Consider the following 18,983-nt stretch of genomic DNA (forward strand, 5'->3'; position numbering starts at 1 on the left):
CAATCTGCTGGGTTTGAATCTGGTAGACCCGTCTTCCTTCTTCAAAGCTAGTTTCTAAAGCTGCTGTCGAAATGACATTTACAGCGAAGGTTTGTAGGTCAGACCAAACATCTAACTCATAACATGTCCCCGAACCCACCACCGTATTCTCCCATTTGCTTATCAGATCATCGCAGCAAGTACGGAACGCCGGCAACATTTGCTGTCAAATGACGAGGACTAAAAGTTAGCTCGACAGTCTCGTGTGAAGCAAGATAAGAATAAGAATCTACATGGGCGAATCATGCACCTTCAACTTCTCCATATGGAAAGCAGGGTTCAGAATCCTCCGATGCTTCGCCCACTTTTCACTCTCGTAAGTGAAAACTCCTTTGAAGAAGAACTACGCGAGAGGGTTCAATTTGGGCTTTTCGGAGTCATGGGACATGTTCAGCAGAAGCTGCCTCACCAATCCCACATCCGCAATGGTCACTTCGGGTACAGAGCCTGCCCAAGTGAAAGATATTTTACCTGCACAACAACCGAGTCCAGAAGGCGAAGTGAAGCGAGAAAGAGAGAGAGAGAGAGGTGAAGTGGAGTGGGTACCATATTGGCTCACGGTACGGTGGGTGAAAGGAGCAACGCGAGGGATGATGCTGTGAGAGAAGGGCATGGGCTTGGCGTGCACTTCCCTGTCGAGCCGGGCGCTCTGCTCCCGGTCGCCGTGGGAGAAGCGGTAGGGGGTGCCATCGAGGCCCGGCGACCGGAGCGTTGTTTTGAGCCTTTACTGGACTTGAAAGAACTCTTAGTGGTGGCAACACTAATTGGGCTAAAAACAATATCATATTAGTATTCCCTTAGATTAATTATCAAATGCGAGCGAAGATTAGTGCGATCTGGATCAACGATCGTCTCCTGTCCTCAGACCAATAACTGTTCCAATTGTTAAGATCGTCCCTTCACTAACTCTGTTAGCCTATTCGTTACTATATCTCTTTAATCTTCTTGTGTGGATGTCCCTCTATCATTACCAAAGCTACTATCTTACCCTTTGATTCTCATGATATCTTCTTGATTAATCCTGAGTTACTCATAATCTAGTTATCAAATATAAGAGCATCAATTCATAACAAAGAAATCAATGAAACAGTTGTTGAAACTTACATACTCATAATCTAGTTATCAAACAGTGTGCTCTAAGCTTTTGCATATTCATATAGTTTACAGGACTATATGACTATTACATTTTTTGCATATACACACAGTCTTCAGGACTTCATGTATAGTCCTGAAGCAGGGTTCAACTTCACTTACATATTTTGCCTGCAATTTCATCAGTATAAGTACTTAAGAGTTTTCGCAACCTTATTTGAGCACCGTGCTGGGGATGAAGAGTGAAGACAGTGTGTGGAGCGTGAGCATACGACGGCGAGAGATCAAAGGAGAAATGCTGAAGAATCATGCTCAGTCCCATCTTTGCTTCCAGCAACGCAAAGTTCTGGCCGATGCAAATTCGAGGGCCTCCGCCGAACGGGAAGAACGCAACCTGTTCCTTCGACGCCTTTGAGACCCCTTCGCCGAACCTCTCTGGATTGAACTCACTGGCATCTTTGCCCCACAGGTTTGGATCATGGTGGACGAAGATTGCATGCAGCAGGAGGAGAACTCCTGGTGGGTAAACCACATCTCCAAGTTTCATCGTCTTGTATGTCTGCCTCCGGAGGAGAATAAATGGAGGGTATAGCCTGAGCACCTCATACAGAATCATGGTCACCTGCCCACACAAATTTCAGTCCATCAATTGGTGAAATCTTCCTCATCTTTCAGTCCAAGAAAGAACAAGAACAGCATGCTGATGAATAGGGTCGAAACAACTAGCAATCAGAGTGTGTTTAGTTCAACTAAGCAGAAGAACAAAGCAGGAAGATGATACTCAACGATCTTTAAGTGGCTCAGGCCATCGAAATCGGGTTTGTTTTCGCCAAAGACTCGAAGAACTTCTTCTCTAGCGCGGATCTGCCAGGTAGGATGCATGCTCAAGCAGATCATTGTCCATGTCAGCAACACAGATGTTGTCTCCTGCCCTGCAAAGTAGAAGAGCTTGCATTCTTCAATCACATCTTCGGTTGTCATCCCGGCATTCTTGTTCCCATCTTCTTGTAAGTGCTTCATGTTGGACTCCATCAACAGCCCCAACAGGTCATCGTTGCTTGCCATTCCAGTCTTTATATCCTGTTCTCTCTTCTTTATTATGCCTCTCAGAATCGATCGGATCTCTCTATCAATTGCTTTTATTCTCTTATTCTTTGGGGTGGGAAGAAACCTGTTTGACAGCAATTATTAGTAGCCGTATCCTACGAATCATTCGAAAACTCGCATAATTTATGAGCTCAATAAAATATTGTGATTAGAAATGTGTAGCAGCTTCGAAGTCTTTGAGATGAAGCTTTGAAATGTGCAAGCAAGGCATCAATGGACCACCTACTGTCTCGGATCATCAAATCAATGATCCTTCCAACATAACTAAATTCTGATGTTTCTTCCTTTAAAGCTTCGTTCAACAACATGGAATTGAGTAGGAAAAGGATTCACCTGTACCCTGGGACATAAAGATTTTGGATAACCTGAATAAGGAGCTCAGCCTGCTCAGCTTGAAGTTGGAAAATTGGCCTTCCTTCTTCGTAGCTGCTACCGAAGGCAGTTCGTGAAATGACATCTCCAGTGAAGCTTTGGAGCTCAGGCCAAACATCTAACTCATAACATGCCTCAGAGCCCGCCATATTCTCCCATCTATCCATCAGATCACTACAGCAAGCAGAGAATGCAGGCAACATTCGCTGCAAAATTGATGAGGATAAACATTTTGGAATGAATCAAACTGTAAACAGGACGGATGGATGCACTTCCAAGATGTTCCGTTTGGGTGTTGTAAAGAACAGTGAATCAATAACCTTTAGCGTCTCCGCATGGAAAGCAGGATTCAGAATCCTCCTATGTTTGACCCACTTTTCGCCTTCGTACACAGCGAGGCCTCTGGCGAAGAACCGGGCGAGGGGGTTCTGGTTCGGCTTCCCGAAGTGGCCGAACTTATTGGATAGAACCTCCCTCACCAGCTCCGGATCCGTGATGGCCACTTGCGGCACAGGCCCCGACCATGTGAATGATATCTTACCTGCATGCACAAGAACAAGATCGAGTTCTAACAGTTGGAGCTCGTGCCCAGGCGATGACGACAACAGAGGAGGAGGAGGAAGCGCTTACCGTACTCGTCCATGGCGCGATGATAAAAAGGGAGAAGGCGAGGGATGATGTTGTGGGCGAGGGGCATGGACTTGGCGCGGGCCTCCTTGCTGAACCGCGCGTTCTCCTTGAGGTCGCCGTAGGGGAAGCGGTATGCGGTGCCTTTGAGCCCCTGCGCCCGGAGCGCGCGCTCCAGCCGCCTCGGCCTCCACCACGCCCAGTTGAGCACCCGCAAGGCCCACGCCAGAAACAGCAGCCCGGCCACGCCCCATCCCAAGCTCCACAGCACGTCCGCCGCCAGGAACTCGGCCATGGCCACGGACAATCGTACGCGTGGAGGCTCTAGCAAACAGGACTTTATGGCAACAAAAACGATGGAGAGTTCGGGACAGATGACTTCAGTGATTACGTACGAGAGCTTCGCTGGCATCGACGACAGGCTTTTGTGTGGTAGAAAGTTTACCAATAATTGACACGGTTACGTGTTCTTCAAGTTATCATCCATTTATAAATAAAAAATTAAAGTAAAAAAACAAAAACTTTACTTTCATTCATTATACTAAAAAATTTATTATGATAAAAATGATAATCATAAATTTTATATTCCCTATCTTTTTGGCTCTCCGCAAAGGTATACTTTGAAGTTTCTAGGGTTCGGAGCATGTCTTTTTTGTCTTTACGTGCTTTGAGCATTCTTCGTCTCGTATCTCTATTGCAGATTTTATCGATCGTGGATCGAGTTTTCATACCTCATGCATTTCGGGTACTTTTCTTAGCTTGATTTTTCGTTGTGGTAGATTTCTTCTCATGTAGGTTGAGTGTGTCTGACTCACGTACCTTGGGTGCCTTCCTGACCCCTCTTTTTGTTGTAGCGAATTTCTTCTTATGCGTGTCGGGAATGCCTAACTCATTTGCCTTGGTGCTTTCATAGCCCATTTTTCCGCCATAGAAGATTTCTCTTTACACGAGTTAGGTTTGCTCGACTCATGTGCCTTGGGCACCTTCTTGATCAGTTTTTCTACCATAGTGAATTTCTACTATTGTGAGTTGTGTTTGCCCGACTAACATGCCTTGGGTGCCTTCCTAACCCATTTTTTTGCTATAGTAAATTTCTTCTTATGTGGGTCGGGTTTGCTTGACTCGCGCCTTAAACGTCTTCCTAGCCCGTTTGTTCGCTATAGCGGAGTTCTAATACGATTCGGGTTTGCTTGACTCACATGTCTTATTTAAATAATCCCGAGAAGGTGCTCTATCTTGGTCGCGGAAGATAACTTCTTAGGGGAGTGGAAATCCGTATTGCATTGATTGAGGCTATGTAGTCATGGGCTAAATTTCACGTATTGTCACGGACAAACTTCTAAACAAGATGTTTGATGTAATGCTCATGTATGTCCGTGTCTCTTGGCATGTTCGCCTTGTACAGAATGTAGAGGGGCGGTCGAAGGCTTAATAGTCACATTTTAGTTGGGTTGGTGGCCTCTTTAGGCTTGTAAATAAAGGTTGTGTCATGTGGACACGTGCGAGAGATTTTCGGTCTGTAATGGACCATTTTACCCTTTGTTGTGCCACTGTTCATAGCTTGTAAAGTCTGTTTGTAATTTGCATTGTCTATGAAGTATTTTTCGGAGATGTTTGCTTGTGGATCCCGATTGAGGCGTTCTCTCTAACCCGTTCTCTCTTTTGGTGGTCCTAAGGGACAATGGGAGGCTTCGGGGAGGCTGACCTTTGCGGACGGACACGCAAGGGTGCCGCACGACTTAGGCAAAACCAGCTAAGTCCGTGACAGATGGTATCAGAGCGGGACAAGCACTCATAGAAACACTTGACATGCAAACGTGGGGGACTTAGCGGGACTGCGTTGAGGGCAGTCAGCACACGTGCGGCCGTTTGGGGGAAAACGGGCATGGAGATGTAGGGAAAAGGAGTCGCTCAGAGGAGCGGGCATCCGAGATTGGCATTCAGAGGAATGACCAACCCTTCGCGCAAGAGGCACCACGAGAATAGGCAAGCTTGGAAGAATGTGGAGCGCACAAAGGTTGGGATGGCTGAGTTTGAGCTATGGCTTAACATTGACAACTATACTTGATGGTGCTCAAGCCAAGCGAGGTGCTTGGTAAAGGACGAGACCATCCAAGGTGGAATGAGTTGCTCAACGACCAAAAGAGTTATGCAAAGCTCACAAAGGTGAGGGGAATTGCTAACTCGAAGAATTTGGTACTCATGCATGGGCTTGTATGCGGACGATGGAATGTTCGCGGCTATCCCAAGGCGACCGAAACTCGGCGCCATGGAGCACTGAAACTTTCTCTTCGGCATGTGAAGGATACGTCTGTAGGAGGCTGAAGTGTGCAACGAGTTCAGCATGTTGCTAGGCCTTGAGTGGTGCAGCGGGGGGCTGTATTGACGTAGAGTCGCAATCTAGCAAGTGCGTTTGCAGGAGGCAGAACAATGCACAGTTTGTTTAGCAGATCGGAGTAGTCCAAGGGGATGGTAGTCTCCGAAACGAAGAGAGATGTTGCTCCAATGGGACAGGTATCCAGGAGGGATAAGTCCCGGCTCTCCAGAGGGAGAATCATGTGAGACAGACCTCACATGTTGAGGAGGAGTACCTCAACAAACAACAACTCCATGAAGCTCGATGGACTGAGCAAGCGGCGAGGAGTCGTCGCATGATCTCGCTTGAGAGAATGCATTGGTGGATACATTGCGAGATCAAGTGGGGGAGCGACCCAAAGCAACTTAAATGAAGGCACACTTGGAGTCGATGTGGAGATCGGACTCAAGGGAAGGCTGACCCGTGGAATGGTGGGCGCGAGGGCTACCATCAACTCAATGTGAAAACGAGGAGCGGAGCAACTTGGGTGTAACTTAGCGAAGTACTCAAGCTGTATGAAGGGAGCCAACATAGAAGTTAGAACGTGGAGCAGAGGCACAGTGCTTTCCTTAGACAGAGGTCAAGGACATGAACTCTTGCAGAGGCAAGAGTAGGATCATGTTGTTCCATGGGACCTTCATTCTGATGGAGCGGACTCATCTTGCATGGTGCCAAAGACGAAGGGAGCTTTGGGGCACATGCACCTTATCTCGGAGAAGCATTTGATGGAGGAACTAAGGCGACTCAATTTGCGGAGGCGAAGTTGGGTACAGAAGGCCTTAGCACGGGGCAAGAGGACGCAGAGGCGGGTACTCTTGAAGAATATGCCACAGTGTTGCCATTCGAGTTGCTATGAAGGAAGCGGTGCGCAGCGGAGATTGTGCTGGTAGGGGCAGAGGCCCAGGATCCAGACAATGGTGTACAAATTACAGTGAAGTCGGTGGACTTCGGGAGCTACTAGGTGACGGACTGTCCTAGAGCGGTGCTTCATCTAGGTGTGACCCAAGAGTGGGTGGATGAAGGTCGATTGCCAAAGGAGCGAACAAGATCGAAGGTGGAGGAGACCCTGCGATGTATTAGCAGAGGCCACACATGGAGGGTTCACAATTTGAGTATTCCATAAGGATCAGAATGCAATGGAGATGTCACCAGGAGGTGACATGATGCAGCGGATCGTGGTGGAACAGTTCGTGGCAATGCAATACACACGACTTAGTCCCGAGAGAGACTAGATCATATGAAGGTATGATCGGGAGCTACTGGGAGCTCCACTTCGGTGAACAACACGACGGCAAGAAGGGCTATGGATTCAAGGAGTGAAGGCCATGGTACCGCAGAGGTGGGTCTTCCGGGCGTGCATCGAATTTTGCATCGGATGAAAACCTTGGTCATCAGCATATGGGGGCTGTGTTCCACTAAGGGAAAAGTTCGAATGCAAGTACCAGTGAGTTCCATGGGAGGGACTTGATCATACAGAGGTATGATCGAAGCAGCTGGAGAGTTGGACTGCTCCAGAGCTCATATTCGCTTAAGGGAGCCCGACAAGTCAGAGGACAAGGCCGAGTAAGCGAACGTTGCTACCAAGGAAGCTAAGGAGAACAGAATCAGTGCAAACCCTACAACATGATGGCAGAGGCCATGCATGAGAGTTGCAGTCTGTCTTTTCATTGACCAAACAGACTGCTTGGAGAACACAGAGGTGTTGAAGCAGGGGGTCGAAAGGGGCGAGGAAGCGACGACGAGTCCAGAGGGACTTAGCTACCCAAAATCAAGCAATCAGTTAGAATGGAGGTGGACTCGGAGGAGTGTCACGGAGGCATATCTACTGATTGTGAAGAAAAGGGATGTAGATGCGAGGCGATGGATAGTAGTGCCATGGGCATGGCAGCGCCATGGTACCGCAGAGGCGGGACTTCCGTGAAGGTCATTGATCCCTTGCTCTCATGGAGGGAGAGCGCTTGGTCGTGAAAGGGGCCGAGGAGGTGGAGAATACAGAGGCAATCTCCAAGTACCGAGACAAGGCTGAAGGGCAGAGGCCGAAGAACTTCGTAAGACCGCCGGTGTCAATGTGCTTCTCATCAAGATAGCCAAAAGTGAAGGACTTCAGGTCATGCAAGAGTGCATAACCAAGGAACAAAGCAGGCAGTACGCGGTGCTGTACCTTTGCTACTCAGTGGAGTAGGCGGCAGGGTTGATGGAGAAGACGATACAATCCCAGAGGCGACCAAACCTATGAGAGAACTACTCCAAGTTGGGGTGAAAACTTCCTGCATTCCAGAAGTTCAATGGCATTGAGAAGGTGAATCACAGTAGCTAACTCAATACAAGGGGTGCAAACACTTCATGTGCTTCAGAAGTGTGAGCAAAGAGCAGGCGAAGGCTAGTAACCAGCTCGATGCATGAAGTACAATCTCGAGGAGGCGGGCGAAGTCAAGTAACATTTGCCTTCTCAACACTTAAGAGAATGGGTGAAACCGAGTACTCCAATTCTCTTATCTATCCAGTAGAGGAGCTCTGCATATGTTCAAAGACCCTTCGAAGATAATGGAAGACAATAGTTATAAAATCCTCACCAACGGTGATCAGTGCTACTAAGAGTAGATTGTCCGCTTCATTTCCCAACGAAATGCCAATCGAAAGCGGAAGTGATGCAAACCTACTTGGATGCGACAACTAAGTGAAAGAAGAGTCAATGAGCAAATTTTATGGAGGAAGGACCCAAAACTTCAGAAGTTTGCGAGACGATGCTCGTTAAAGCTCCAACAAGCATCCACCCAGTTCAAGCAGCATGTGGAATTTGAGAGACTGGCGTAGTAAGGATGGTCTTTTCCTTCATCTGGGGGATCCGCAGGAATCAACAATGATCAACACAACTCAGCCAATCCCACACCAAAGTCAGAGTCATTGGTGAGTTGCAGCAGCATGGTGGATCAAAGGTTCGACTACTCAAAAACAGCAGCGGAGAGTAGTTGGGAGCCAAGAAGCGCATTGTAGCTAGAGCAGAAGATTGAAGACTCAGCAAAGGCGAGGAGTTCCAGTGTCGACAAAGGCTTCAACGAGGACGTCGAAGGAATAAGTGGGGGAGAATGTCACGGACAAACTTCTAAACAAGATGTTTGATGTAATGCTCATATATGTCCGTGTCTCTTGGCATGTTCATGCCTTGTACAGAATGTAGAGGGGCGGCCGAAGGCTTAATAGTCCCATTTTAGTTGGGTTGGTGGCCTCTTTAGGCTTGTAAATAAAGGTTGTGTCATGTGGACACGTGCGAGAGATTTTTGGTCTGTAATGGATCATTTTACCCTTTGTTGTGCCACTATTCAGAGCTTGTAAAGTCTGTTTGTAATTTGCATTGTCTATGAAGTGTTTTTCGGAGATGTTTGCGTGTGGATCCCGATTGAGGCGTTCTCTCTAACCCGTTCTCTCTTTTGGTGGTCCTAAGGGACAATGGGTGGCTTCGGGGAGGCTGACCTTTGCGGACGGACACGCAAGGGTGCCGCACGACTTAGGCAAAACCAGCTAAGTCCGTGACAGTATGGCGGGAGGGATATCTTTTTATATCCTCCTTGACTAGCATTTTAATAAATAAATGTGGGAAAAGAGGGGGGGGGGGGGGGAGAGAGAGAGGCGGGCATCTCAAGGGAGACTCCTCGATTATAATTTTAATATGGAGGAGAGAGAGGGATTCCACCGTATCCTCCTTGGTTAGTGCCTTAGCGATGGGAGGATTAACCTATATTCTCCTACATCTCAATAGTGGATAGGACTAATTTTTTTCGGTTTCAACATCTCAATAGCAGAGTAGTGTCCCTTCCATGTGATACTGAAGGGACATTTATATGAATCTTAGGAGGAGAGGGGTCATCCTGCTTTATAAACCTCTTTTAGCTGGTTTGATGGGGCTCAAAGCATCATTCGAGCTCTAACCTTCGGGGCCTTCTTCTTGGCTTCGGTTTCAAAAGAGACGAGCCCATCCTTAAGTCATCCAATGCTTGGTCCCTCACTAGTTGGGCGAAAGATAATAGAAAGCAGCTTTAGGCAAGCATATCATTCTCGTGTTAGGCCTCTTAATGTGGTTCGAAAGGTGTAGTAATTAGGGTATTGAAGACATCATATAGGAAAATTTGACCATGGAAAGCCATAATGTGCTCCATCAGATTGACATTACCATCTAACGTCTCCAAGGATGGCAGATGTAAGCTCTCTGAAATTAAATTCTCTTGAATTTTTGGGTGAACGAGAATCGACCTTAGGTGGAGTCAACCAATGCTTCCCATTTTGATTGTTAGAGCTCTCATTGCATCTCCTCTAAACATCGATCCATCTACCATAGTTGGATCAGTAGGGAGTTATCTATCAAGTCCATTGAGTGGGCCTCGAATTCAAGCGAGGCAGATTGAGAGTGGTGTGATCCATTGAATTTCATCGACAGAGATCGAAGTGCCCCCTCAACTGATGGTTTAACAAGTCTTAAGCATTTATGAGATGTTGGCACTATGTCGAGTTAGGGAATCTTGACAAGGTACTAGTGGTAGTGGAGCTAGGGACTATGATTGAGCTGGTGGCATTGACTATTGGGCCAATTAAGGAAAAAGTCGAGTGAGTGTATGTATCATGCTTGTTAATGTTTTTATTTACTGAGTAAGATTTAAGAACAACTCAACAGGGCTGAGTAGGTGGCTTAGGTACTAAGGGTCGCTCTTTGTTCTAGTGTTTATTGAGAGGATTGACGAGCGAGCATTCATATGACATCGAGCCCTCCTTCCAACACCAAAAATGTTATGGGAAGATGTTATTGGTGTCTTAGTAAGCCCAACATGGTTCTGACCTATGTGTGTAAGGATGTTCGAAGTGTGGTCGAGGTGTCTTAGAAATAAAAACACCTAGCACCCAAGGTGTCACATGTACAAAGTGCAAGTCATAGGTGCCCAACAAGCCAATCACGTGAGTGATGGCATGTGTGACTTGACATGCAGTTGTTTTGCTTATTATATTTTGATATTTTATCACTTTATATTGACTATATATATATATATATATATATATATATATATATATATATATATATATATATATATATATATATATATATATATATATATATATATATATATATATATATATATATATATATAGTCAATATATATATATATATATATATATATGTGTGTGTGTGTGTGTGTGTGTGTATGTGTGTGTGTGTGTATGTGTGTGTGTGTGTGTTGAATCTCGTATTTTGATGATGAAACCAATTGATATGTGTGATATGTGTTTATAATTTAATTTGCGTTTTGAGTGATGTAGGATGCTTCGATCAGGATGAGACAATTAAAGTAGAAAAAATCATGTTGTGCCGGGGGAAAACATGTCAGATGATCGGTCGACGTATCGACAGAAGGCTTCGGGCCGTGGATTCGGGCATCGGACCAAGAAGAGCGGATATTACACTAAGGATATCGGAGTTGTGGAGTCAACTACCCGATTGGGCAATAGACCGCAAGAGAGGATGATGCGTCGAAGAATCAAACGAAGCGTTGAGGGACCAATGACATGCCGTACAACTTGATTAATGCTTAGTATTAATTATCTAGATCGAAGTGTATTTTACATGTGCAGAATTAACTACGATAGCAAGATATGAAGCAAAATGAAGTCCCAGAGTCAAGATCGAGATCACATTGGGAGTTCGAGAGTTCGTCGGAAGTTCGGACGTTCGTCAGAAGTTCTAGTGGAACTAGCCGAGAAGTCTCATAAGAGATTATTAGATAGAGATCTACTAAACTAAGAGGTTTGAGTAGTTAGATGGAGATCCAATACCCAATAGTGGAGGATCCATTAGGGTTAAGTTGATATGGGACCTCTATGAATAGGAGGGATTCAGCTGTTCATAAGTTAAAGCCTTTGCTTTCCTCTCCTATTCTCCTCCCCCTCTACACCTCAAAGTAGGCTTGGAGTTTTGAGGAGCATCGTCGTAGCCCTGTTACGTGGATCACTGTTAGAGAGGAGGACGCTTGACCTCCTTCACCCTCTCCTAGAGATATGTAGGGATTTAGGGATATACAATCTCCTTAGGTAATACAATATTTATTATACGTAGTTTTAAGTTTCGCAGATTTTTGCGTACCAATATTTACACGACGACAAACAAATCTTTGGGAATTGGGGATTTTGTTTTCTGTTCTTTTACTGCACATGTGATGTCGCCCATAGATTTCTCAATACAAAGATCAAGATCGGAAGAGTTATCTCAATCTAGTCCCTCTAATATCTAAGTTAATAATCTAAGATAGATAAGTATGATCATGAGTGATAGAAGTGATTCTCCCTTGGTAACTATGCTAAAATCAAGTTTTTATTCTTGACCATAAAGAACAGTAGAGTGGTGAAATATTTTATGGGAAGCAGCTCTTAATAGCCTTGTCCATGTAGACAACAAGGGAGGAGACAATTGCTTCTAAAATACTACCTTTGTTTCTTTTTATCCATATAGATAAGAAGGGAGGAGGCAATCCACAATTGTCTAAAGGTCTTGCCTCCCTCCTGCCAGCATTAATGTCAAACAAAGATCATGTGGTAGATAATAATTGATCGACAATATTTGGTTAAACTTAGAAGAGCTCATGAAATCGAGTTCTTCTGAATTCTATTTATCTTGGGGAACTGGAAATGTTCAATATGAGATTGTTAAGGAATACATACTCACAGTAAACTTGTGTTTGATCCCTGTTGCAACAATAGGGTTCAACTTCACACACAGATTTTGCCTGCAATTTCATCGGTATTAGTACTTGAGAGTTTTCGCAACCTTATTTGAGCACCGTGCTGGGGATGAAGAGTGAAGACTGTGTGTGGAGCGTGAGCATACGACGGCGAGAGATCAAAGGAGAAATGCTGAAGAATCATGCTCAGTCCCATCTTTGCTTCCAGCAACGCAAAGTTCTGGCCGATGCAAATTCGTGGGCCTCCGCCGAACGGGAAGAACGCAACCTGTTCATTCGACGCCCTTGAGACCCCTTCGGCGAACCTCTCTGGATTGAACTCACTGGCATCTTTGCCCCACAGGTTTGGATCATGGTGGACGAAGATTACATGCAGCAGGAGGAGAACTCCTGGTGGGTAAACCACATCCCCAAGTTTCATCGTCTTGTATGTCTGCCTCTGGAGGAGAATTGCTGGAGGGTATAGCCTGAGCACCTCATACAGAATCATGGTCACCTGCCCACACAAATTTCAGTCATCACTTGGTGAAATCTTCCTCATCTTTCAGTCCAAGAAAGAACAAGAACAGCATGCTGATGAATAGGGTCGAAACAAAAAGCAATCAGAGTGTGTTTAGTTCAGCTAAGCAGAAGAACAAAGTAGGAAGATGATACTCAACGATCTTTAAGTGGCTCAAGCCATCCAAATCGGGTTTGTTATCGCCAAAGACTCGAAGAACTTCTTCTCTAGCGCGGACCTGCCAGGTAGGATGCATGCTCAAGCAGATCATTGTCCATGTCAGCAACACAGATGTTGTCTCCTGCCCTGCAAAGTAGAAGAGCTTGCATTCTTCAATCACATCTTCGGTTGTCATCCCGGCATTCTTGTTCCCATCTTCTTGTAAGTGCTTCATGTTGGACTCCATCAACAGCCCCAACAGGTCATCGTTGCTTGCCTTTCCAGTCTTTATATCCTGTTCTCTCTTCTTTATTATGCCTCTCAGAATCGATCGGATCTCTCTATCAATTGCTTTTATTCTCTTGTTCTTTGGGGTGGGAAGAAACCTGTTTGACAGCAATTATTAGTAGCCGTATCCTACGAATCATTCGAAAACTCGCATAATTTATGAGCTCAATACAATACTGTGATTAGAAATGTGTAGCAGCTTCGAAGTCTTTGAGATGAAGATTTGAAATGTGCATGCAAGGCATCAATGGACCACCTACTGTCTCGGATCATCAAATCAATGATCCTTTCAACATAACTAAATTCTGATGTTTCTTCCTTTAAAGCTTCGTTCAACAACAAGGAATTGAGTAGGAGAAGGACTCACCTGTACCCTGGGACATAAAGATTTTGGACAACCTGAATAAGGAGCTCAGCCTGCTCAGCTTGAAGTTGGAAAATTGGCCTTCCTTCTTCGTAGCTGCTACCGAAGGCAGTTCGTGAAATGACATCTCCAGTGAAGCTTTGGAGCTCAGGCCAAATATCTAACTCATAACATGCCTCAGAGCCCGCCATATTCTCCCATCTATCCATCAGATCACTACAGCAAGCAGAGAATGCCGGCAACATTCGCTGCAAAATTGATGAGGATAAACATTTTGGTATGAATCAAACTGGAAACAGGACGGATGGATGCACTTCCAAGATGTTCCGTTTGGGTGTTGTGCAGAACAGTGAGTCAATCACCTTTAGCTTCTCCGCATGGAAAGCAGGATTCAGAATCCTCCTATGTTTGACCCACTTTTCGCCTTCGTACACAGCGAGGCCTCTGGCGAAGAACCGGGCGAGGGGGTTCTGGTTCGGCTTCCCGAAGTGGCCGAACTTATTTGATAGAACCTCCCTCACCAGCTCCGGATCCTTGATGTTCACTTGCGGCACTGGCCCGAACCATGTGAATGATATCTTACCTGCATGCACAAGAACAAGATCGAGTTCTAACAATTGGAGCTCGTGCCCAGGCGATGAAGACAACAGAGGAGGAGGAGGAGGAAGCGCTTACCGTACGCGTCCATGGCGCGATGAAAAAAAGGGAGAAGGCGAGGGATGATGTTGTGGGCGAGGGGCATGGGCTTGGCGCGGGCCTCCTCTCTCAACCGCGCGGTCTCCTTGACGTCGCCGTAGGGGAAGCCGTATGGGGTGCCGTTGAGCCCCTGTGCCCGGAGCGCGCGCTCCAGCCGCCTCGGCCTCCACCACGCCCAGTTGAGCACCCGCAAGGCCCACGCCAGAAACAGCAGCCCGGCCACGCCCCATCCCAAGCTCCACAGCACGTCCGCCGCCAGGAACTCGGCCATGGCCACGGACGATCGTATGGGCGGAGCCTCTAGCAAACTGGACTTTATGGCAACAAAAAGGGCGGAGAGTTCGGGAGAGATGATTTCACCGATTACGTACGAGAGCTTCGTGGCCATCGACGACGGCCTTCTGTATGATAGAAAATTTACCGACACGTTGTGATTACGTGATATTCATGTTATCATCCATTTATATATAAAAATTTAAAGTAAAAAAACAAAAACTTCATTTTCATTCATTATAATAAAAATTATTATGATAAAATTGATAATTATAAATTTTATATTATCTATCGTTTGTCTCTCCGTGAAAGTATGCTTTGAAGTTTTAAGGTTTGGAGCATGTCTTTTTAGTCTTTACGTGCTTTCAGTGTTCTTCGTCTCGTATCTCTATAGCAGATTTTATCGGTTGTGGGTCGAGTTTTCATACCCTATGCATTTCGGATACTTTTCTTAGTTTGATTTTTTGCTATGGTAGATTTTTTTTTGTGTAGAGTGGGTTTGCTTGACTCACGTGCCTTGAGCGCCTTCCTGACCCCTTTTTTTGTTATAGCGAATTTCTTCTTATGCGGGTCGGGTATGCCTTACTCATTTGCCTTGGATGCTTTCTTAGCCTATTTTTTCGTCATAGAAGATTTCTTCTTATATGAGTTGGGTTTGCTCAACTCATGTGCCTTGGGCACCTTCTTGGTCAATTTTTCTACCATAGTGGATTTCTACTCATGTGAGTTGTGTTTGCCTGACTCACGCCTTAGGCATCTTCCTAGCCCATTTGTCCGCTATAGCGGAGTTCTTATACGGTTCGGGTTTGCTCGACTCACATGCTTTGTCGAAATAATCCCGAGGATGTGCTTTATCTTGGTCACGGAAGGTGACTTCTTGGAGGAGTGGAAGTCCGCCTTGCCTTGATTGAGGCCATGTAGTCATGGGCTAAATTCCACATATGGTGTGAGGAGTATTTTTCATATCCTCCTCGACTAGCATTTTAATAAATAAATGTGAGAAAAGAAGAGGGGAGAGAGAGAGGCGGGCATCTCAAGGGAGACTGCTCGATTATCATTTCAATGTGGAGGAGAGAGAGGGATTCCACCATATCATACTTAGTTAGCACCTTAGCGATGAGGGGATTACCCCATATTCTCCTACATCTCAATAGTGGATAGGACTAATTTTTTTTTCTGTTTCAGCATCTCAATAGCAGAGTAGTGTCCCTTCCATGTGATCCTGAAGGGACATTTATATGAATCCTGGGAGGAGAGGGGTCATCTTGCATTTATAAACATCTTTTAGCTGGTTTGATGGGCCTCAAAGCATCATTTAAGCTCTAATCTTGGGAGTCTTCTTCTTGGCTTTAGTTCCAAAAGAGACGAGCCCATCATCAAGTCATCCAATGCCCAATCCCTCGCTAGTTGGGTGAAAGAACAAATAGAAAGCAACTTCAAGCGAGCATATCATTCTTGTGCTAGGCCTCTTAATATGGTTAGGAAGGTGTGGTAATTAGAGTATTCAAGATGTCATTTAGTGACATCTGACCATTGAAAACCATAATGTGCTCTATCATATTGACATTACCATCGAACGTCTCCAAGGATGAGAGATGTAAGCTCCCTGAAATCAATTTCTCTTGGATTTTTTGGATGAACGAGAATCGAACTTAGGTGGAGTCAACCAATGCTTCCCATTTTGATTGTTGGAGCTCTTATTATATATCCTCCAAATGTTAGTCCATCTACCATAGTTGGATCAGTAGGGAGTTAACCATCAAGTCTATTGAGTGGGCCTCGGATTCAAGCAAGGCAGATTTAGAGTGGTGTGATCCATTGAATTTCATCGACAGAGATCGAAGTGCCCCCTCAACTGATGGTTTAACAGGCCTCAAGCATTTATGGGATGTTGGCACTATGTCGAGTTAGGGAATCTTGACAAGGTGCTAATGGCAGTGGAGCTAGGGACTATGATTGAGCTGGTCGCATTACTTGTTGGGCCAATTGAGGCAAAAGTGGAGTGAGTATATGTATCATGCTTGTTAATGTTTGTATTTACTGAGTAAGATTTAAGAACAACTCAATAGGGCAGAGTAGGTGGCTTAGGTACTAAGGGTCAATGGCAAAGCCTCTTCGCTCAAGTGTTTATTGAGAGGATCGACGAGCAAGCTTTTATATAACATCGAGCCCTCCTTCCAAAATCAAAAATGTTATGGGAAGATGTCATTGGTGTCTTAGTAAGCCCAACATGGTTCTAACCCATGTGTGTAAGAATGTTTGAAGTGTGGTTGAGGTGTCTCAGAAATAAAAACACCTAGCACCCAAGGTGTCACATGTACAAAGTGCTAGTCATAAGTGCTCAACAAACCAATCATGTGAGTGATGACACGTGTGACTTGACACGCAGTCGTTTTGCTTATTATATTTTAGTATTTTATTACTTTATATTGATTTTTACATATATATATATATATATATATATATATATATATATATATATATATATATATATATATATATATATATATATATATATATATATATATATATATATATAGTGATGTCATTGGATTTGTGTAATGGGAATCAGATCATGATTAGATCATGATAATGAGACTAATTTATCTTTAAACATAGATCCTAAATAATCTCGATCGTAGGTTACTCAAGAGGGACATCGAGATAACCAGACAGACTGGTGTGTTGTATACCCATCCATATGATGGATGCAGCTGGCCTCATAGCTGCTCGTGAGGGGACACTAGGGATACAATACAGGCGCTTATTGGAGAATGAGTTCACTAATTGATTCGCTTACGAAATATTGGATGGTTAATGATGCCTTATTGTCATACTACGATTCTGTGGTCCCAGTGATGTATTTGGTCCTTAGACTTAAAATACTAAGGATGTCCTGTATGAGTGCTCCACTCTTTGATGTCGGACTTATATGTTTCGATGTCTCAGATCTAGCACAACCGGTCTTCGAGAGTGGTAGTCAACCTTATGAGGGCTATTGAGTGTCAATAGAGGATCATCCACTCTCAATGTCATGAGAGGAATATCTTATGTGTTCTTGCTAGATAAATCCCTAGCTAGGGTCATTCAGATTGAGAGAAAACGAGTTCTCCGGGAGAATCCGATCAGAGCAAGGCTCGAGTAGAAACTGTATGGGTTTGAGAGCACAATGCCCGGTATACGGTCTCTGAGATATTATATGGACGAGGGACTATAGGCACACGGTAATGGAGGACAAAAATGTCTAATGGATTGGATTCCCCTGTATCGTTTGGGGATTGCGGCGTAGTGGCCTAGTATGTCCATAGTTGATGAGTCGAGTGAGTTATTATGGAGATAATAATTCACTGAGCCAGAAGGAGTTCTGACAAGTATAACTCACGGCTAGCTCGATATTGGGCCTAGAGGATCATACACATATGGTAAGCGTTGCAATGAGTAGAGGTTCAGATATGAGATATCTGTCGGAGCTCCTATCTTATTGGATATCCAATAAGCCCCTAAATTATTGGATCCTATGGATGAGATCCAATAAGAGTCTATAAGAGATTATTGGATATAGATCCACTAATCTAAGAGGCTTGGGTAGTTGGATGGAGATCCAATACCCAATAGGGGAGGATTCATTAGGGTTAAATTGATAGGTGACCTCTATAAATATGAGGGATTTAGTGGTTCATAAGCTAGAACATTTGCTTGCCTCTCCTATTCTCCTCCCCCTCTCCACCTCCGAGTAGGCCTAGAGTTTTTTTTTTCTGTTTGACAACTTTTAAATTTATTTTATTAATAAATAATATAAATTTATCGATGCACACTGACTTAAGAAGAATACTCTCAAGATAAATGTCTCACAACTTTGTATATGGACGATGATATCATTCCATCGAAGAAAAAAAACAATCGTGTCCTCGCATCACTCACACACAATGCGAGAATATGACTCAATTCATTGATCTATTTTTGATAACCTTCATTATAATATTCTAACCACTCTTTTATAAACTCTAGTATAAGAATAAAAAAAAATAAAAATATCATAATAATATCAAATTAAGCATAATAAAATCATTTTTTAAGGAAGGTGATAATTTTGGAAAGTAATCATCCTCTTTTGATGATATTCTTGATTCATAAACTTCTATTCTTGTAAATTTGATTTACAATCTTCAATAAGCCAATTCGATTCTTTCATTTTTTTTATAAAATGATTGCACGCACTGGATTGCACGCACTGGCATCTTCGCTCCAGATTTCTGGATCATGATGAATGAGGATTATTATTACGCAGTAGGAGTAATGCTCCTGGTGGGTGATTCACATCTCATCGATCGGGGAATGTTATTGGTGGGTGAGATTTGTTGTTTCCCTTGTCAGTTCATCTGATTAGCAGAA

At 44.4% G+C, this 18,983-nt stretch overlaps 2 protein-coding genes across 3 annotated transcripts; both read right to left on the reverse strand.

Moving 5' to 3' along the window:
- Positions 1 to 1,117: 1,117 nt before the first annotated feature.
- Positions 1,118 to 3,634, reverse strand: LOC135608536 (cytochrome P450 CYP72A616-like). Of its 2 annotated transcripts, none has more exons than XM_065101553.1 (5): positions 3,241 to 3,634; positions 2,931 to 3,151; positions 2,572 to 2,816; positions 1,918 to 2,302; positions 1,118 to 1,753 (listed from the first exon to the last, which is right to left on the reverse strand). In XM_065101553.1, the coding sequence occupies exons 1-5, from the start codon at positions 3,530 to 3,532 to the stop codon at positions 1,286 to 1,288; spliced, it is 1,611 nt and encodes a 536-aa protein (XP_064957625.1). In that variant the 5' UTR covers positions 3,533 to 3,634; the 3' UTR covers positions 1,118 to 1,285. The 2 variants fall into 2 exon arrangements, with proteins under 2 accessions (XP_064957625.1, XP_064957626.1); XM_065101554.1 differs by having other exon boundaries at positions 2,578 to 2,816; positions 3,241 to 3,581.
- Positions 3,635 to 12,190: 8,556 nt separating this feature from the next.
- LOC135608537 (cytochrome P450 CYP72A616-like) lies at positions 12,191 to 14,672 on the reverse strand. Its single transcript, XM_065101555.1, has 5 exons — positions 14,298 to 14,672; positions 13,985 to 14,205; positions 13,626 to 13,870; positions 12,972 to 13,356; positions 12,191 to 12,808 (listed from the first exon to the last, which is right to left on the reverse strand). The coding sequence occupies exons 1-5, from the start codon at positions 14,587 to 14,589 to the stop codon at positions 12,341 to 12,343; spliced, it is 1,611 nt and encodes a 536-aa protein (XP_064957627.1). The 5' UTR covers positions 14,590 to 14,672; the 3' UTR covers positions 12,191 to 12,340.
- Between the last annotated feature and the right edge of the window lie 4,311 nt (positions 14,673 to 18,983).

This window comes from Musa acuminata, chromosome BXJ2-3, assembly GCF_036884655.1.
Source record: "Musa acuminata AAA Group cultivar baxijiao chromosome BXJ2-3, Cavendish_Baxijiao_AAA, whole genome shotgun sequence".
In the NCBI taxonomy this organism is placed as follows: Eukaryota; Viridiplantae; Streptophyta; class Magnoliopsida; order Zingiberales; family Musaceae; genus Musa; species Musa acuminata.